Below are 22,028 nucleotides of genomic sequence, written 5' to 3' on the forward strand. Positions count from 1 at the left end.
TGTGTCGTTTAAAGCTTGTGTTTCCTTATTAACTTTCTGTTTGGATGATCTGTCCATTGGTGTAAGTGAGATTTTAAAAGTCCCTTACTATTATTGTGTTACTGTCGATTTTCTCTTTTACAGCTGTTAGCAGTTGCCTTATGTATTGAGGTGCTCCTATGTTGGGTGCATTTATATTTATAATTGTTGTATCTTCTTGGATTGATCCCTTGATCATTTTGTAGTGTCCTTCTTTGTCTCTTGTAACATTCTTTATTTTAAAGTCTATTTTAACTGCTTTGAGTATTGCTACTCCAGCTTTCTTTTGATTTCCATATGCATGGAATATCTTTTTCCATCCCCTCACTTTCCATCTGAGTGTGTCCCTAGATCTGAAGTGGGTCTCTTGTAGACAACATATATATGGGTCTTGTTTTTGTATCCATTTAGCAAGCCTGTGTCTTTTGGTTGGAGCATTTAATCCATTCATGTTTAAGGTAATTATCGATATGTATGTTCCTATGACCATTTTCTTAATTGTTTTGGATTTGTGTTTGTAAGTCTTACCCTTCTCTTGTGTTTCCTGCCTAGAGAAATTCCTTTAGCATTTGTTGTAAAGCTGGTTTGATGGTGCTGAATTCTCTTAGCTTTTGCTTGTCTCTAAAGCTTTTGATTTCTCCATCGAATCTGAATGAGATCCTTGCCATGTAGAGTAATCTTGGTTGTAGCTTCTTCCCTTTCATCGCTTTAAGTATATCATGCCACTCCCTTCTGGCCTGTAGAGTTTCTGCTGAGAAATCAACTGTTAACCTAATGGGAGTTCCCTTGTATGTTATTTGTCGTTTTTCCCTTGCTGCTTTCAATAATTTTTCTTTGTCTTTAATTTTTGCCAATTTGATTACTATGTGTCTCAGCGTGTTTCTCCTTGGTTTATCCTGTATGAGGCTCTCTGCACTTCCTGGACTTGGGTGGCTATTTCCTTTCCCATGTTAGGGAAATTTTCAACTGTAATCTCTTCAAATATTTTCTTGGGTCCTTTCTCTCTCTCTTCTCCTTCTGGGACACCTGTAATGCGAATGTTGTTGTGTTTAATGTTGTCCCAGAGGTCTCCTAAGCTGTCTTCATTTCTTTTCATTCTTTTTTCTTTATTCTGTTCTGCAGCAGTGAATTTCACCATTCTGTGTTCCAGGTCACTTATCCGTTCTTCTGCCTCAGTTATTCTGCTATTGAATCCTTCTAGTGTAGTTTTCATTTCAGTTGTTGTATTGTTCATCTCTGTTTGTTTGTTCTTTAATTCTTCTAGATCTTTGTTAAACATTACTTGCAAATTCTCGATCTTTGCCTCCATTCTTTTTGCGAGGTCCTTGATCATCTTCACTATAATTATTCTGAATTCTTTTTCTGGAAGGTTGCCTATCTCCACTTCATTTAGTTGTTTTTCTGGGGTTTTATCTTGCTCCTTCATCTGGTACATAGCCCTCTGCCTTTTCATGTCTGTGTTTCTGTGAATGTGGTTTTTGTTCCACAGGCTGCAGCATTATAGTTCTTGCTTCTGCTGTCTGCCCTCTGGTGGTTGAGGCTATCTAAGAGGATTGTGCAACTTTCCCGCTGGGATGGGCTGGTCGCAGAGGCATTTTTTTCAGATGGTTAGCAGCTTGCTTTTTTTTTTTTCTTTTCCTCTGTGCTTCATCTAGTTTCACTTGTTCACAGGGTGCTTCATGCCGAGGCCTCGCACCTGGCACTTAAGATCAGAGTGCCTAGTGAGAAATGGCTGCACTGACACCTCCTCTTCTAGGAGTTTTATAGTTTCGAGTCTTACATTTAAGTCAAGTCCAATTCAAGTTAATTATTTTGAATGGTGTAAGACAGTGTTCTGGCTTCATTCTTTTTTACATGTGAATATCCAGTTTTCCCATCACCATTTATTGAAGAGACTGTCTTTTCACCATTGAATGTTCTTGGCTCCCTTGTCAAATATTCGTTGATGTATATACATGGGTTTATTTCTGGGCTCTCTATTCTGTTCCATTGGTCCATGTGTCTGTTTTTATGCTAGCTGTTTTGGTTGCTATATCTTTATAATATAGCTTGAATTCAGGAAGTGTGATGCCTCCTACTTTGTTGTTCTTTTTCAGGATTGCTTTGGCCACTTGTGGTCTTCTGTATAGATTTTTAAATAGTTTTCTCTAGTCAGCTTAAAAAATGCCATTGGAATCTTGATAGACATTGTATTGATCTATAGATGCTTTTGCATAATATGGACATTATAACAATATTAATTCTTCCAAGCAATGAACACAGGATATCTTTCCATTTATTTGTGTCTTCAGTTTCTTTCATCAGTGTCTTGTACTTTTTTTTTTTTTTTTTTTGCCGTACGCGGGCCTCTCACTACTGTGGCTCTCCCGTTGCAGAGCACAGGCTCCGGACGCGCAGGCTCAGTGGCCATGGCTTACAGGCCCAGCCACTCCGCAGCATGTGGGATCTTCCCGGACTGGAGCACAAACCCATGTCCCCTGCATCAGCAGGTGGACTCTCAACCACTGCGCCACCAGAGAAGCCCTGTCTTGTACTTTTCAGTGTAGAGATCTTTCACCTCTTTGGTTAAACTTATTCCTTTATTGCTTTGATGCTATTGTAAATGGTATCATTTTCCTTTTTTCTTTTTTCAGATAATTTGTCATTAGTATATAGCAACACTACTGATTTTTGTATTTTAATTTTGTATCCTGCAAATTTACTGAATTTGTTGATTAGATCTAACAGGTTTTATTTGTTTGTTTGCTTTTGAGGGGGCTTTAGGATTTTCTGTATATAAAACCATGTCATCTGCAAATAGAGATAATTCTACTTACTACTTTTCAATTCTGATGCCTTTTATTTTTCTTGCCTGATTGCTCTGGCTAGGATTTCCAGTACTATGTTGGATAAAAGTGGCAACAGTGGGGCTTTCCTGGTGGCACAGTGGTTGGGAGTCCGCCTGCCAATGCAGGGGACATGGGGTCGTGCCCCAGTCTGGGAAGATCCCACATGCCACGGAGCGGCTGGGCCTGTGAGCCATGGCCGCTGAGCCTGCGCGTCCGGGGCCTGAGCTCCGCGGCGAGAGAGGCCACAACAGTGAGAGGCCCGCGTACAGCAAAAAAAAAAAAAAAAAAGTGGCAACAGTGGGCATCCTTAACTTTTTCCTGATCTTAGAGTAACAGCTTTCAGTTCTTTACCATTGAGTATAATATTAGCTGTGGGCTTGTCATATATGAGATTTATTATGTAGAGGTACATTTCCTGTATACACAGTTTGAGAGTTTTTATTATGAAGTGACGTTGAATTTTGTCAAATACTTTTTTTCTATTGAGTTATTGTATGCTTTTGGGTTTTTTATTCTATTAATGTGGTGTATCACACTTATTGATTTGTATGCATTGAGCCATCCTTGCATCCCATGATAAATCCCACTTAATCATGTTGAATGACCTTTTCAAAGTGCTACTGAATTTGGTTTGCTAATATTTTATTGAAAATGTTTTCCTCTATATTCTCATCAGGGATATTGACCTATAGTTGTCTGCTCTTATTGAATTGCCTAATTATTACTGTTCTTGATTGATTTCTGTTGGTACCACTGTTTTCAAACAAAAATTTTTCTGTTTTATCATTTAGTTGTGATGTTTCCAGATAGAAGATAATGTTTTTCATGTTGAAGCTTATCTGCCTCTTTCTAATTTTTATCAAGAATAATCATTGAACCTTATCATATGCTTTTACAGGATCTATTGAGATGATTGTTTTTCTCAACCTGTTGGTATGACATGATAGGATATTGGTTCCCTAATAGTCTCTGTTTGTTCATTGTTGGTTATTCCTTTGCTATACTCCTGAATTCAGTTTGTTAATGTTTTGTAAGTAAAGTTTTATTTCTTCTCTCTCATTATGCCTCTTAGCACAGAGCTTATAAGCACATCCTTATTACGGTGTTTGAGTGATAGGAGTTTTGCCAAAGTTGCCCTGTCTCCCCTCCACCAAGGAACATGAATAGGAGGGTGCATATTGCTCCACTAGCTCTGTGATTAACCTTTCAGTTAATAACCAAAGTGGGCTAGGGCGTTACTCATCTCAAATCCCTCTGAGTCCTTTTCTTTTCTTATAATATGAAGGAGTAGTATTTTATTGGTAAATGCCACCTCTGGGTAAAAAATGATTACTCAAGTCCATATTTCTGGTTATCTCTATCCAATTTCAGGTTGAAACATTTTCAACCAAATCTTCTCAGTACAGAAGAACTTCTAGTTATTGTAGTAAGAGTCTTTCCTATAGTTCCTGGGGATCTGTTTGTCCCTTGTAAGGCTCTCCTTGAACCTTGCAGAGTAGCAAGAGCTTTCACAAGGACCTTTGACAAGGCAACAGAAACTCTGTCTTTATCTACCCTGATGATAAGATATGAGATTCTATTCTTCATCTTGGGCTCTGCCTTACATGTCTTTAAGACTTAATTAAATCTGATTGTCACTTGAGGCCTTGTCAAGGGAAGAAGAGGTAAAGGATGAGTTGATAGAGCTTACCTGCATCCACCCTAGATATACAAAAGGTCTAATGAGCGCCTTTGGAATAGGAAAGGAGCAGATAGGACAAGCTACTCTAGACTAAGGACAGTATCCCCACTCAGCAATCCTATCTATATATGAATACTAGGGTAAGAAAATGTAAAGAAATATTTTCAACAGAAACCACATTCTTCTTTTACACTCCTAATGCATAGTCCGTTTTTGTAGAGTTTAGTCTTCCTTATATTAGATATACGTTGATATCTTTACATTTTATAGCGATTTCATTTAAATTTTCTAATTTTCTTTTATTTTTAAAAGGTTATATTTCTAAAACAAGTTATAAAAACATGTGTTCCAAAATGGAATTTATGTGCCTTAAAAACCTTTAGGCATTTTCCTTTTAGCTTGTTAATTATAACATCTGAATGTTTGCTATAATTTATTATCTGTTATCACTTTCAAGGTTAAATATTTGTATTTCTGAAGATTTTATATTGTAAAATTCAATCTAAAGTGCATGCTTATACAGTCTGAAGGAGGCAATAGATAACATTTGGGCACCAAAATTGAGTTTATATAAAAGAGAAATAATTACTTTTGGCTTACCTTTTGTGGCAGTTCTGTTTTGGATTCTCAGAATTGCATTAAAACATGTGTAGGGGGCTTCCCTGGTGGCGCAGTGGTTGAGAGTCTCCCTGCCAACACAGGGGACACGGGTTTGAGCCCTGATCCAGGAAGATCCCACATGCCACAGAGCAACTGAGCCCATGCGCCACAGCTACTGAGCCTGTGCTCTAGAGCCCACGAGCCACAGCTACTGAGCCCACGAGCCACAGCTACTGAGCCCACGTGCCACAACTACTGAAGCCCACGTGCCTAGAGCCCGTGCTCCGCAACAAGAGAAGCCACCGCCATGAGAAACCTGTACACCTCAACGAAGAGTAGCCCCTGCTCGCCACAACTAGAGAAAGCCCGTGCGTAGCAGCGAAGACCCAACACAGCCAAAAATAAATAAATTTTTTTTAATGTGTGTATATGTTCTCAATAAGTGTATAAAAAAGATCAGCATATTTTTCACTATAGAATAGAACTAAACATGGAGCCCATCCTTTTTTAATCCTAAGGGATTTAGTTACTAAAATATCAAAAGGATTATATTTTAAGGTTTAAAAGAATAACTTCTCACGAGACTTTGTCAGGCAGTAATGTGAATGCTCCTAAAAATGACACTGAAAACAAATTTGACAAAACATGAAAGCTATGTGTTTTCCTCAGAAACTTCATCAACTTAATATTTTGCTTGTGTACTAAATAGTTACATAATGCCATGAAAGAAAGCTCACCTTTATTTGATGATGGACAGCCTTGGGGAGAAGAAACTGAAGATGGAATTATGCATAATAAGGTACCTTACATTACTGTAAACATTAGAGTTATCTTAATATTAACTAAATGTGTTATTATTGAAAGTGATATATTCTTTTGTAGAACTTGGCTTTTTGCTTCCTGAAAAATCTGCTAAAACTGATTTTGGGAAATATTAGTGAATGGAATTACTCTTGAAATCACATTGTAGTTTCCTAAAAGTAACTAGGAACAGAAATTTGTAAATTTTAAGTAAGTTAAAAAAGCAATGCAATTAGAATTACGTCATAACGTTATTGTTATATGTACAGATGTAATATTTCTCTTTCTCCCCTATCTTTTATAATGAAGGTATCAATACTGGCATCATTATTGTAATATAGTATTTTGTCAACACAAAGCCTGAAAGACTGGGTCTTTAAATAGATGGCATGTGGGTTTTTTGTTTGTTTTGGCTTTTTAGTTAGGCATATTGCACTTACGAGTTGCCACTTCCAAAAGTGATTGAGATAAAAGTAAATAGATGGTCTAAATTGGTTCCCAAACCATCCTGTATTGGAGCCTTAACTATGTAACTAACCCTACCCTATTTCCTAAAATACATAAATTTATATATCCAAAGGGAGCAAACACCAACTCCAAGGAATGAATTTATAGTATTGAGATTAAACATTAATGTCCCCGGCATATATAGTTCCTATAGCATATATAGGTCCTACTATGTAGGACCCTAAAGATAAAAAAAAAAAAAAAATTCTCTGTTCTTCACTCTTTGGAGCATTTGTCATAAAAAGAAAGTGGAAATAACCTCAGCTTCATCTTTTATTACTACCTGGGAAATAGTTCAAATAGAAAGATGTATCAACTGACTGGCATGGTAGTGTTGCTTTCTTTTTTTTTTTCAAACAAAGAATATCATACCCCATTACTACTTCATCAGTGATCCTTGCTGGAGAAGCAGCTAGAAAGCCTTTGATCCTCTTGAGAGAATTCTCTTCCCATGTTGCAATATATGTACTAGACTAGATTTATTGGTGCCTCAGTTCTCACCCAAATAAAATTATAATACCTACTAAATGACTAAATATTAAATTTATTGATATTCATCCTAAATGTTAAAACAGTAAAAGTTATTCTTGCTATTTTAGCTGTTATTTCAGATGACAATATATAGAGAAGCACTTGGGAAATTATAAAGTGCTATTTTTAATTTTAAAGTAAAAATTAATTTTAAATTTAATTAAAAAGAGTTACCGAAGTATCCAACTTCATCAGATTCTGAGCCTCAGCTTTGTAGGTCTAGAAATTCAATTTTTTTTTAACCTGCAAAATCACAATTGACCAAACTTAAGGAAACATTCACTCTTACCAAATTCACATCTGAAAAAGAATAAAAATATATTAATTTACCACCAGTGACACATCTTTCCAGTTACAGAAATACTCATACCCCCTATTCAGGGCACCCCTTCAGTATCAACCAAGTAGTAAGATTGTTTAGTAAGCAGAGAATCAGCACAAAGGGAATTGGTTTATCTTGAGGGATGTGTACTTCATCTGGCTGTGGAAAATTCTGATCAGCCATCCTTGCCTCCTAACAAAGTACACATCTTCAGTAAGCAAAACACCTCAGAATTGCAAAATAGAGTATTATTTTCTCTTGGATAAATATTAAGAGTACTAATAGTCTAGTGTTTAGATCTCTACTAACCATGCCATGTTTTAGCATGAAGTTACAATGTAAATTATAGCCTTTATTAATTATGCTCTGGTTTTCACAACTAGATCTTGTCAGTTTAATTAGACTTAAATGATCAGCAATTCATTTAAATTTTTAATTAGTTAGATTATCCCTAAAGATGCTCAAGTTTACATTTTATGTTGAATTATATTTATTAATAAGCTTCCTTGTCTAACCTTCTCAAAATTCTGAAGATACGGGTTTTTTTTTAACCATTTACTAAGTATCACCTTCATCCAAATTGAAGTATTCTTTTCATCCTTATTATTCACTACAGAAGTAGCAGACTGAGTAAATCTGTGCAGCATAATTAGTGATATTCCCTAGGTTTGTATCTCATGTACAGGAGTTCGTGTAACCACTTAGTGTTCCTGACTTTTATTTTTTTTATTTTTTTTTTGACTTTTATTTTTTTAATTCAAATTTAAATTTCTACTTAGAAAAGTGAAATAAACTAAATAGAGAATCATGGCTTTGTTTTTAAATCTGCTTAACCCAATTAGTTGTTTTTGGACTACACCATAAAATGCTATGAGAGTTTCATGACCGGTGCCGACAGCTTTGAAGAGATGAATGCAGAGTTGCAGTCCAAGCTGAGTAAGTGTTCTCATTCCTAGAGTGCTTGCTTTGGGTCATTTAACTCCACTCAAGGAGTTGTAGCCCATCTTACTATGCCTAATGTAAATGCGTTTAGATGCCTCCTGATTTTTATCATAACTGTTTCTTTGGTGGAGAGGAGTAAAGGTTAAGCAGAAAGAATACTGGTGTTGGAGTCAGACCTGAGGCATGACCCCTTACTGGCTGTGTGACGTTAACAAACTACTTAACCTTTCTAACAAAGTTTTGCAGGATTAGATGGCCATGTTTATAAAATGTCAAATGTGCTACCCGGAGCACAATATAATCAGCAAATGTTATTCCTCTTGGGGGATGATATCCCTGTGATATCCTTGCTTTATTATTTTAGAAATTAAAGTACTGGTTAGTCAAAAGATCTATGGTCTCTTTCAAAATTTATGTCACATAGTTAATGGGCTATGATATTTCCAAAGAAAGAAATTATTTTTCCACTTAGCTAATCTAGTGACATTTGGTATTTACTGGCTAACTTTAAAATATTCCAGAGTATTATTTTACATTGTTGTTCCTTTTTTGTAATAGTCTTGTATATAAAATGCCACAGTGGTAGGTAAAATAGATAAGTTTAAGACGTGTAAAGCGATCCTCCAAAGACTATGGAATCAATCAAAATAGGAGATCACCCTGCCACTATTAGCACAAAAAGTGAAAGCATTCTCTTTTGTTTCCGTGGGATATACTTTCCTGAAGAATAAGCGGAACAGGGACTTCCCTGGTGGCACAGTGGTTAAGACTCTGCACTCCAATGCAGGGGGCCCGGGTTTGATCCCTGGTCAGGGAACTAGATCCCACATGCATGCTGCAACTAAGAGTTCGCATGCTGCAACTAAGAGTTCACATGCCACAACTAAGGAGCCCACGAGCCACAACTAAGACCCAACGCAACCAAATAAGTAAATAAATATTTTATAAAAAAAAAAAAAGAAGCGGGACAATTTCAGTTTGTCCATATGAGAAGGGGAGCAAAGAAAATGATGTTGTCTTTTTTTTTAAGAGGAAAATTCATAGTGATCTAACACTGAAAGCATCTTTGCTTTGATATTGTGTTATAATTAATTAAGCATATGAATTATATTCATTTATTCAAACAATATTTATTATGTACATACTGTATACCAGCCACCATGTAGGCACCGAGGATACAGTAATGAATAAGAGGTAAAAATCTCTGCCCTTGTGAGCTTACCTTCTATTAGAGACAATAATCAAATGAACAACTGTAAGTCAAATGGTGATAAGTGCTCCGGAGGAAAATGAAGTAGGATAGGGAGGTAGACAGTGTGGTGGACCAAAGGGAAGGGTTGCGGTTTTACAGACGGTAGGATGTCCTTCAGTGGGATGTTTTGAGTAGAGACTTGAGGAAGTGAGGGAGAGAGCAATGATAAAAACCTGGGGGAGAATTTTTTAGGCAGATTTGAGACCTTATGAAGTTTCTGGGTTTTTTCTCCAGAGGATTTATTTAATGTAGATGCTTCCAAGCTGGAATCATTAGCAGCGAAAAACAGAGCATTGAATGAACAGATTGCAAGATTGGAACAAGAAAGAGAAAAAGAACCGGTTAGTAAACATGCTTATCTTCAACAGGCTTATACACTTACTTATACTCTTGGGTCTCCTTGGACAACACCAGCTGTTTCTTTATCTATTTTTTAAAATAATACATTAAAAAAATAAGCTTCTTAAAAGTTAATTTTTTTTTACATAGGACAGAACTCCTAATGAAAACATGTTTGGTATCCCTAGAGCTTTGTTTTCCCTTATGATCTGTCAGTCTTGGACTAATAGTGTTCAGAATATGATGAAAGAGTCTTACCTATTTACATAAGACCAAAAAGATCTTTAGAACAAGGTCCGCATGTTATATACCTCTAGGGAGCACTACTTACAAGAGGCCCTGAGTTTTGTAGTTAGTGGAAAGAGAATGGTAATAAATGGGTTTATATAATATATTGTATCCAGAGGTCTTTCTAAAAGCTAAATGATAATATCCAGATATCTAATTTTATTTTGTGTTTTATATTGCGGAAGCCCCTAGGCTGTTCTGTAAAATAACAGATTTTAAATGTTTGTTCTTTTTCATTCTGGCCCTGGACTTTTTCTGTCCCAAACTGACTTCTGAAAAGTACGTACATCTTCTTAATTGGGTAATAACAGTAAGCTACCGTTTTAGTTTTTTTGACTCCCTCTAAAAGTGAAAAGGAAACTAATTTACCTTTCTCTAAGATGAATTTAAATAATATTGCTTTAACTTTCAAGTAAAGTATGGCATCATTATTGACGAGAATAACTAATCGCACTTTCTCTTCTTTTAAAGAATCGCCTAGAGTCATTGAGAAAACTGAAAGCTTCCTTACAAGCAGATGTTCAAAAATATCAGGCATACATGAGCAATTTGGAGTCTCATTCAGCCATTCTTGACCAGAAATTGAATGGCCTCGATGAAGAAATTTCTAGAGTAGGTAAGCACAACTAATGCTGAAAGAGGTCATTCAGACTGGGATGGGGACCTGTGTGGGACTTATCACATGTAGAGACAGCTTTGTCATCTGTATCTTTTTTGCCTCTAATGGTAATTTATCAGGCAACCAAGTTTTTAGTGACTTATGTATTAGTTTTCTGAGGCTGCTGTAACGAATTACCACAAACTTGGTGGCTTAAAACAATGGAAATTTATTCACTCACAGAATGCTAGAGGTCGGAAATCCGGCAGGGCCACACTTCCTCCCAGGACTATGTGGGAGAATCCATTCCTTGCTTCTTCCAGCTTCTGGTATCTGATGACATTCCTAAGATTGTGGCCCTGTCACTCCAGTCTCTGCCTCCATCCTCACATTACCTTCTGTGTGTGTGGGTGTCTCTCTTCTGCCTATGTTAATTTCTCTCTGCCTTTATCTTTTAAGGACATTTATGATGGCATTTAGGGCCCACCTCGATAATCCAGGGTAATCTCCTCATCTCAAAATACTTAATCATATCTGTGAAGACCCCTTTACTAAATATGGTAATGTTTACAAATTCCAGGGATTAGGACTTCCTATCTTTGGGTGGTCATTATTCAACCTACTACTACACCTTCTAACGTGTTTTCAGACACCTGGCTTTTTAAAGCCAAGGGGAACCTTATCTAAGAACACAAGCTGCCTGAATATAAATGTATCTTCTATTCCACCTTGTAATTAATAAGCCAGATTTTTAAATCTCTGCTGGCCTCAGTCTGCTATATTTGCCTTATCCTCTATCACCACCTCCTAAGCTACTCAGCAGCTTAAGTTGATTGAAAATAAGATGGAAAGATGCTAGTACTATAAAAGCCCAACTAAAAAAAGCTTGTTTATATCTGGTGTGCTCCTAACCTTGTTTTCATAAACATATGGATCTTAATCATAAAACCCTGAAAATACTGTGACACATGAATTGATTGTTGCTTCTATGGTGCCAAAAGGAGATCGAGCCATTGGCTGGCAGTTTACAAAATAAATAAATAACTATATGAACCTACTGTACTATTTTCCCAGACCTCAACCTGCTTCAGTTTTATTCTTTTAGGGTTTTACAGGCTGTATCTGTGTCATGTAGGAATTAAGTAGATAGTCCTTAGGATATTTGATTTAGTTCTTAGTCTATGGAATATTGATCATCTGTCAAAAATCAAGGACAGTAATTATCTGGAGTATTTGCTAAATTGTTTTATTTTTTTCCAAATAAGTCTGATTACATATATTAGCTTTGCTGTAAACCAACTCTTTAAATAGTTTAAACTTGACCACTAATGTTTGTTCTCCATGACGACAAGGAGTCATTAATTTTTTTATTATAGCAATGTTTGTAATGCAATTAAATCAGTACTTTATAACATTGATAATTTATCTTCCTTATTGGTATTTAATCTAGAGAATTTTTATCCTTCCCACTTTTCTTGTGAGACTTTTTTTCCAGTAATGGCAAACTGGGTAGGAGAGAGAGAAATACTTCAGCAATCATTTGCCATTTCACAGTGATTTAGTTTGAGACAATAATTTGATAACTGTTAACCTAAAACATTTTATTCTGAATTTTTTTAACTTTCTTGATTATTCAGTCATTCATGGCCAAGAGTGTGAATGAGACATATGTAACTCTATAGATATTGTATATTGTGGATTTTTTGTGCTGATTCCTGTAATAAATGAAGTTTTACTTAAACCAACCATTAATTCATTTTGAGCTCAGGCGTGGAGCTTCCCAACTACAGTACTACAATACGACTGAGTTATAACAAAGCCGAGATTTTGATCCTCTCAGCCCTCAGGATGATTTCTGTGACCCCTTTGGTCATGAGCATCCTCATCCATGCATCCCAGTCTGCTTAAAAATACTGTCATATTTTTTATAAGCTATGAGTCATAAAATGTTGGCATCACTGTTCGATAGAACACCAAATATTATAAATTTGATAACTTTTCTTCCCCTTTCATGATCATTTGCTGTTTGTATCTTCTCTTGGTACAATATCATCGTTCATGATTACACATTTTAGTAAAGCAAGAACCTAACCATTATGGTTGCTTAATATCTTACGAAACCACTGAAAATATCAGTGAAATAAGAATAAACTGATGTATGTTTATATAAATATTTTTTGTTTGTGAAAAACTTGCAGCTTTTCTGACTTTTTGCAGAGAATCATGTAGGAGTATTAAAAGCATTTTAACTGAACAATAGCAGACTATCTGTTAAGTCTAACAATTCTTAATCATAATCGTTATGTGTGGGATCAACTCTATTAAATAACGGCATCACTTTATTTGTAGGAATTGAAGGAACTTAACAGATTTTTTCTTTTTCAATGCAGAACTAGAATGTGAAACAATGAAACAGGAGAATTCTCGACTACAGAATATTGTTGATAACCAGAAGTACTCAGTTGCAGACATTGAGAGAATAAATCACGAAAGAAATGAATTGCAGCAGACCATTAATAAATTAACCAAGGACCTGGAGTCTGAACAACAGCAGTTGTGGAATGAGGAACTGAAATATGCCCGAGGCAAAGAGGCGGTATGTCATACCATTCCCAGAGTGGCACTTCATTCAAACTTACGTTTGTAAAAATATATCCCAGTTAAGAACAACTGAGTGGGTAGAATAAATTGGCTAAAGAGGTAAAATTTTTTGGCATTGACATTTTACTAAAAACACGCTCATCCCTTTATGTCAATTCAATAACAGCCCAATTTCTCTGTCATTTTTAAGGTAGCCTGTATTTTCCAATAGTGAAACAAGAAGTGAGCAAAAAAGTCTCTAAGGCCATGAAAATAATTTTCATAAATCCCAAGCCTTTTATTCCAGAAGTGGATATGAGTCACTTCTTCATTTACCTCCTCACTACTTAAACATTTATTTAACATCTGCTGTGTGCCACTTACCATGCTGGGCATAGAGGGGAGATAAAAAGACATAGAAGCTTAAGAAACTTCCATTCTAGTTGATATTTTTCTACCATGAGATCAGACCTCCAATAGAGGTTTGCACAGTGTACTGAGGGAGCATATAGTACACCTAACCAAGATTTTGGTGCGCATGGTGTGGGGAGATGGATGGAGGTAGATTTTAGAAAGGCTTCCTTGAAGATGTACACCTGAACTGAATTGGGAAGTATAAGGGAGAGTTAGCATGGCAAGGCTAGGGGAGCCAGCAAACAAAGAAGTCTATGGGAAAGCTCAGGGAGAAAATAGCATGGTGCACTCTGATACCCTAAGGTTTTCGTATGGCTGGAGCTTAGTAGCAAGGGACAGGAGCATGTGCAGAAGATGAGATTCAAGGATAAGCAGAGACCAAGTGGTGAAGATCCTTTTCACGTTTAGAAGTTTGAACTTTATCCTGAAAGCTCCAGGAAGCCTTTAAAATTTTTAAACAGATAAGATCATATTTCAGAAAGATCTCATTTTTGGTAATGTGAAAAATGGGTAGAAGGGAGCAAACCAGTCAGATAAGGATCTGTGGCAGTAAGGTAGTAGAAATAACAAGCTGAATTGTAGGTAATGCTATTGGAGATTCATATGTGCTCCCTCATACTCCTGACCTGGTAATCTCTGTCCCCGTGTATTAAGGAGAAAAATATACATTTTTAAGAAATAGGCTGTGGTGGTGATCCCAAAAGTCTTTGAACCTAGAATTTGGTAAACCTGTGTTAGCCCTGGATTTGCCACCACATGTTTCTGTGACCTCAGCGTGTCCTCTGACTTCTCATAGCCTCAATTTCCTTATTTATAAAATAAAGTGTGGTTAGACTAGGTCGGGAACCTGAAATGTCACTTCAACAATTATTAATATATTTTCTCTCTCAAGCACTGTGTGGGAAAGGGGAAGTTACGAGTCTCCGGACTTAGGCAAACTCTGTTTAACTAGCGAAATTAGCTGTATGAATGCTATGTTTGATTTGGAGGATCAGGCTGAAAGGAGAAAGTTATCTGGGAAGTGGGTAAGCAGTGGCCTTGGAAGGGCAAGAGTAGGGCCATGGACAGTGAGAAGAAAGCCTTAGGGTACTGAGTAGGAGAGATATTAAAGAATGGTAGCAGAACGCAAAAGGCAAACAAACATTCCACCCATTACCTTTATTTCTAGACTGATTTTTATTCCACATGCCACCTCTGACTGGTAGTGTCCTTCTGGAGCTCTTTGTTGAGATAGACATTGAGGCTGCATCTAGACTCATCAGGAAAGAGTGTGATGAGTTTTCACTGTCTGAATTAGCTGTGGGAAGGAGAAATGTGCCACATGTTTGCTCTCCCTGCAGTTAGGTGTGATAAAGTGCATGGGCTTGAGAAAGCTGTTTTACTACAGAAATAAAATCCTACTGAAAAACAGAAGAAACTACCCCTGTGATCATTTACTGTAAGGACAAATAGACCTACATACTTTAGTTGTCCCTAGAGAGCTACTATAGTAGTTGAAATGATTTCCTGATTTATTAATAAGGAATCTTAAATTTAACATATAAGTAGTATTGCTTTTGAGAGCTGATAAATTTTTGGAAATTGCAAATTATTTAATCAGATTCCGATAAGTACTTTTGCCATTTCATTCTTTCAAAGTATTCAATTTTATGGGTGGATAACAGCAGTGAGAAACTAAGTATGTACTAAATGGAGGAAGCAGTATGAAAATAAATTGCCTAGACTCTGCAAATTCATTTATTTAATCAAAAACTAGGTACTGTATGCCAAGTACTGTTTTAGGTGTTGGGGATGCAACTGCTTTCATGGAGCATACTTTCAAGTAATGGAGATGAACAAATAAGTAATATATGTCAGATAGTAATAAGTGCTATGAAGAAGAGTTAAGCAAGAGGGTAGAGAAATTGGGGGTGTTATATTAGAGGGAAAGCCTTTCTGATGATGTAATTTGAACAGAGCCCTGAACAAAGGGAAGGAGACCAGGAAATGTGGAACATATTAGTAAAATATTCTTATCAAAACAGTTGAAATAATGTTTTGAGACTTAAGTGACTACATTTCTCTAATTTTGGATAAATGAAATATTTTGTACATTGACAAAACTAAGTTTGTTTTCGTTTCATAATTTCTCTGGTACTTTAAAAAGTAAATTTTAGTTAATACCTAAACATGGACTTTTATTCCAAACTCTTTGTCAGATAAATGGAGGAACAGTAGTATATTACTTACTAATTAATTATGGTGTTAAAACTATCCTACAATTTAATGTGAAAAAAATCTTTCATTCTTTATATTTTAAAACTGCCATTCTTACTACTAAAAATACTAAATTATAAACTACTAAAAAAATAAATTATAAACTACTATAAAAATACTAAATTATAAACTACTAAAAAACACATAATTTTGTGTAAAACTGCCCCAAAATGCCAATTGTAAACCATATGGAATGGGGCTCTGGGTTTTTTTAATGTCTGTTTTTGTGTTCTCTTCTTACAGATTGAAACACAATTAGCAGAGTATCATAAGTTGGCTAGAAAATTAAAACTTATCCCTAAGGGTGCTGAAAATTCCAAAGGTTATGACTTTGAAATTAAGTTTAATCCTGAAGCTGGTGCCAACTGCCTTGTCAAATACAGAGCTCAAGTTTATGTACGTAATCGTGAGTACTTCACAAGGTTTTTAAATGATATGGTTGATGTCTGGCTCATAATATTTGTAAGTAAGAGTTTAAACTTTAGCATGTCCATAACTCAGGACTGAACATAGAAATACAGCACTGAAACTTTTTATCTTCTTTCCTCTTGGTAGTACACATCTGCTCTCTATTGTACCTTACTCTCCAGATTATAAAGCCTTGTCTTCCTCTCTACATACTTCACCTATTCAACTATCCAATAAAAGATATGATTACATATAAAATAGACGCCAGGATTATAAAGACAAAAATGACCTGATACTTGCTCTCAAGTTGCTACTAGTCCCCTCAGCGAGAAAGACATAAAAATAAATACTATATACGTGCTTTATTAGAAGCCTTTACAAGGTATGGTAACAAGATCAGTTCTCAGAATTGAGAGAAAAGTCCCCACAGAGATGGTGAACCTGGAATGAAATCTTCAAAGATGAGATGTTTATGAGGGTGGCCTGTGGAAAAGTTTCAGGCACAAGGACACACGTGAAGGCATGAGATATAATAGAGCACTAAGTAGCACCAGGAGTCAATAATGAGAAAACTGCACATAATTTTCAAATATAGTCAAAGGTATAATTTGGAGAAGAAAAAATGTTAATTTCAACTTCTCAATTATTCACAGATTTTAGTATTTTAGTGGCCCCCCCCAAAAATGTCAGTTTTCAAAATAGTTTTTAATAGAAGCATGTCAATCAAAATCTAAAGCCATACATTTTTTTCCCCTTAGAATCACTCATTTATCCCATAAATTATTTATTGAGTACATACTACGTTCCATACCTGCTAGATGCTGGAGATAAAATACCCGGAAAGAGGAATTTCCTGGCGGTCTAGTGGTTAGGACTTGGCACTTTTACTGCTGGGCCCAGGTTCAGTCCCTGTTCAGGGAACTAAGATCCCACAAACTGTGCAGTGTGGCCAAAAAAAAAAAAAATACCTAGAAAGATACAGTTCCTACTTTCCCAGATTACAATTTGTTGGTGGACAGACTTTGATTAAATAAAGCTAAACTCATTTTTAATAGAAAAAAATGCATCCAGTAAACATTTAATCTTTTACTGTATTGTTTCTCAAGCAATAGTTAGGTAGGTAGATAGATAGGCAGGCAGGCAGATAGAGTTTACTCACCTCTATTTTGAGTAGTTTTTCATGCTAGTTCAAGAAAACAATTTCCTGAATTAAATTGCTGTAAAAAAGATTACCTGGTTCAGAAAGAATGCATATGCTCAGAAAAGAGGGAAATTTTTTTTTTGGCTCCCTGGAAATAGTTTTACATAATAATAGGACAATAAAAATAGAAATAGCATCAAGAAGATGCAGCCCCAACTGTTATAAGTAGTATTTGGAGAAAAGTTCTTAAAGAGATTAAAGAGGCAATTGCATCTTTCAAAAAAGAACAGCCAAAATTAAAACTCAGCAGTGACTTCAAAAGACCTACTGAAAACATAGTAATGCACAGGGTTTTCTTTTGGAGTGATGAAATTTTTCTAGAATGAGAGTGCATTGTGAATGTACTAAATGCCACTGAGTTGTGCACTTTAAAAGAGTTAATTTTATGTTAAATTAATATTTTAACTTAATTATTTCAGTTTAACCATTTTAAAGTGTGAGTTTCATCTCAATAAAAGAAAAAGGGGAAGGAATGAAGTACTGTGTTCAAACAAAATCAGTAGAATAGAGGATAAATATAAGAAATGCCAGCAGATAAGAGCTTGTTGGTGTACATGTGGAGATGCAGGGAGAGTGGCATGCCCAGAGAGCATAGAAGCGCTGCACCTCTTCCCACATACCTTGCCCTATGCATCTCTTCCATCTGGCTGTCCCTGAGTTATATCTGGACACCCACCTTCCATTATTCACGGATCAACCCACCCCAGATCTCTCACAGTAGTATGTTGTTGGGGAGGGGGAAGTTTCCCTCTCCCAGGCAGTTTTGACAAGCCAGCCTGGAGAAATCACCAGCTGGAAAACTGCTGCCACTGAGAGATCCTGGGACATATGCCAAAGCAGGCAGAAGGTAAGATTTCTTGCCATGTCAGCCTCTAGGGTCTCTGACTGCAGGATCTGGTGGAAGGGAGAGTGGTGAGAGTCCCTTTTCTCTCAGTTTTGTTATAAGTCCTGCCACAAGAACTCAAGAAGGGTAGCGGGGGAATTTCCCTCTCCCTGATAGTGTTGAGATCTTCCTCGTTCCTTTTGTAGCCTCAGTCCTACATTGTGTGGCTTATTCAACCAGTCCTTGCTGATGGACATTTGCCATGTTTCAAGTCTTCTGCTATTATAACAGAGTTAGAATGAGGAGCAAAAAAATAAAGAAGAGGGACTTACCTGGCGGTCCAGTGGTTAAGACTCTATGCTTCCACTGCAGGGGGCACGGGTTCAATCCAGGGAACTAATATCCCGCATGCCACATGGCGTGGCCAAAAGAATAAATAAGTAAAAATAAAGAAGAAATATAAGCAGATAATTGTAAGACTAAATAATTGAAAAGGATTAAGAGAAAAATGATGCACCTAGAGAGCATAGCATAAAAATAAGAACTACATATAAGCTGTTTTCAAGTGTACTTCAATTAAACTAAGTGTACTTATAGAATGTTTAAATAATAACAGTGAATTTCTAGAGTAGAGAAGCAAATCTAGAATTTTGCAATTATTCAAAACCAAAAGCAAGTTACATTCTATAGTTACAGAAATTACATTAAAAAAATTTTTGTTTTATTTTCTTACTGATGGTGTATTACATTAAAGATACCATGGCTTCACTTTTTTTCTCCAAAAGGTGCCTCATGAGAGAAATTTTGTAATTACATATGTCATATGTAACCCATATTCCTATGTATTTTATAGGTACCACTCAAAGAACTCTTGAACCAAACTGAAGAAGAAACTAATAAAGCTCTAAATAAAAAGATGGGGTTAGAGGATACTTTAGAACAAGTAAGTAATGAAACAGAGTCATTATAAACAAACATAACATTTTGTGTTTTCTGATTGATAAGGAATGAATTTTTAATAAAATATTATGAAAAATGAGAGGTATACCCGTGACCTAGAAATACTTGAAGTAACTTTTTAAGTTACTTAAACATTCTAAGCTTCCCATATCATTGATGATGAAGTGATATGAAACTGAGTAAAGCTTGCTTTTTTTCTAACGGAGAATTGCCTCCTTTAACTTAAGATAATTTAGTAATATTCCTTTTTATAGTAAAAGGGAATTGAGGAGACTACCATAAAAGTAAGTATGTTATCATTTGCAGTTAGAAGCTAACTAACTATGATGCATTAAGAGACTTCCATTTACCAGATTTCTCAGGGCCATAGAATTCAGGGAGATTCAACTTTAAATGCCTGTAAGAGTCTATTTCCAAAAGTAGTTTCAGAAAATTCCTGCTTCTGAGATACTTGCAATATAATATCACCAATATACCTGAGAAAGAATACTATTATATTCAATAACCTTTAGAGTAAACATTGTTATAGTTGATTAAGAAAAGTTAAGAAAAACTTCTCAAATGCAAGCAAAAGGTATTATTTATATAACACCAAACAGTTAAAGGAAATGCCTAGCTAATTCAACTTTTTGAGAACGATTGTGTTCTGGCTAACAGATTTCAAGATATAAAAGAAATCCTGCCTTTTTTGAGAATACAAACATTTATTTTCTCTCTTCTGGAAATAAAATCTATGCATTTCACAGATAACTTTTAAAGTAATTTTGTATTAGAATTTTTTCACACCTCCCACAAACAGAAAATGTTGTTAGATAAGTGAAGAGTTTCATGATACTATTGTTACTATAATTTGGGGTTTCTACAAATCTGTGGGTTTTGTAACATCACAGTATGGAAAGAAGATAGGAATTCGGGCTGCTTTAACAGGTGTTCCTCAGGGGTGATGGTTATTTGAGGTAAAGTCTTCCTTTAGCCTGCTTCAGTTCAATTTCTCTCTGGTTGGAATGGGCAATAAACCTGAAGACTCAAAAAGGTGTGAATTTCAAGCAATAGGAACCTCTTGACTGAAACATATTTTCAACTGACTTGAAACATTTTTATGTTTTTTTTTTTTATTTTTTTTGGCTGCATTGGGTCTTCATTGATGCACACGGGCTTTCTCTAGTTGTGGCGAGCAGGGGCTACTCTTCGTTGCAGTGCGCGGGCTTCTCATTGAGATGGCTTCTCTTGTTGAGGAGCACAGGCTCTAGGCACATGGGCTCAGTAGTTGTGGCACGTGGGCTCTAGGTGCATGGGCTTCAGTAGTTGTGGCACGTGGGCTCAGTAGTTGTGGCTCGTGGGCTCTAGAGCGCAGGCTCAGTAGTTGTGGCACACAGGCTTAGTTGCTCCACGACATATGGGATCTTCCCAGATCAAGGATCCAGGGATCGAACCCGTGTCCCCTGCATTGGCAGGTGGATTCTTTTTTTTTTTCTTAAAGGAATTTAGCCTTGTATGGCTTCCTCTTTTCTTTTTTTTTATATTTATTTTTGTCTGCGTTGGGTCTTCATTACCGTGTGCGGGCTTTCTCTAGTTGCTGCGAGTTGGGGCTACTCTTAGTTGCAGTGTGCGGGCTTCTCATTGCGGTGGCTTCTCGTTGTGGAGCGCGGGCTCTAGGTGCATGGGCTTCAGTACTTGTGGTGCGTGGGCTCAGTAGTTGTGGCACATGGGCTTAGTTGCTCCGCGGCATGTGGGATCTTCCTGGACCAGGGCTTGAGCCCATGGCCCTTGCGTTGGCAGGCGGATTCTTAACCACTGCGCCACCAGGGAAGCCCCAACAGGTGGATTCTTAAACACTGCGCCACCAAGGAAGTCCCTGACTTGAAACTTTAAAAGCTATAGGCAGGAAAGTTTGGGCAGGGTGGGAAGGCGATTATGAAATGCCTACAATAGGCTAGGCCCCATATTAATGTTCCAAAGATAAATATAACTAAAGTTTGTATGAAATATAAAGCCCATTTGGAAAAGACCAATATATGCAGTTATGCTAATCAGAGTTGCATTTTTTTTGCAAAACTCCTTTGGGCATAGAAAAAAATGACTTAGTAGAGGGGAACTGAAATTAAGAGGTTAAACCATAGTATTAGAATAGAAAATGAAGAAGGGGACAGGTTTAAGAAATGTTAAGGAGGTAGGACCCAAGCATTTCGTGGCCAGATGAAAGCTAGGAGAGGGGACTTCCCTGGCGGTCCAGCAGTTAAGACTGCGCTTCCACTGCAAGGGGCGTGGGTTCGATCCCTGGTCAGGGAACTAATATCCCATATGCCGTGCAGCCAGGCCAAAAAGTTAAAAAAAGAAAAGAAAGCTAGGAGAGAAAGAAGGATCAATAGTGACTTCCATTTTTCTGGGGTGGGCAGCCTAGAGGAGGAAAACCTAGTGCTGGGAGTAACCAGGACAGCTTGGGAGATGAGCTTGCTGTCCACTGACCACAGAAAACCAAAAGGGAGTTGAAGCAACAGATTCAGAGCATAAAAGAGATATTGTGTCTGAAAGTACAGATTTTAGGGTCTCTAGTATATATGTGATTGTTGAAGCCAGTGATGTGGGTGATATTTCTTAGGGAGAATTGTAGAAGAAAGAGGCAAAGGATTGGCCAAAGAAAGAAATTGTAGGAAAAGCACTTAGAAGAAGTAGACAGAA

The 22,028-nt window shown here is 36.6% G+C and overlaps 1 protein-coding gene across 1 annotated transcript in view; it reads left to right on the forward strand.

Annotated features, from left to right (window-relative positions):
• Positions 1-22,028, forward strand: part of NDC80 (NDC80 kinetochore complex component) — a 52,979-nt gene that overhangs the window by 14,012 nt on the left and 16,939 nt on the right. Inside the window, exons 7-13 of the mRNA XM_065890173.1 lie at positions 5,837-5,926; positions 8,131-8,224; positions 9,717-9,823; positions 10,581-10,725; positions 13,098-13,303; positions 16,201-16,353; positions 19,243-19,332. Coding sequence (XP_065746245.1) covers positions 5,837-5,926; positions 8,131-8,224; positions 9,717-9,823; positions 10,581-10,725; positions 13,098-13,303; positions 16,201-16,353; positions 19,243-19,332 — 885 coding nt within the window. The remainder of the gene's footprint in view (positions 1-5,836; positions 5,927-8,130; positions 8,225-9,716; positions 9,824-10,580; positions 10,726-13,097; positions 13,304-16,200; positions 16,354-19,242; positions 19,333-22,028) is intronic.

The sequence above is a fragment of the Phocoena phocoena genome, chromosome 13 (assembly GCF_963924675.1).
Source record: "Phocoena phocoena chromosome 13, mPhoPho1.1, whole genome shotgun sequence".
In the NCBI taxonomy this organism is placed as follows: domain Eukaryota; kingdom Metazoa; phylum Chordata; class Mammalia; order Artiodactyla; family Phocoenidae; genus Phocoena; species Phocoena phocoena.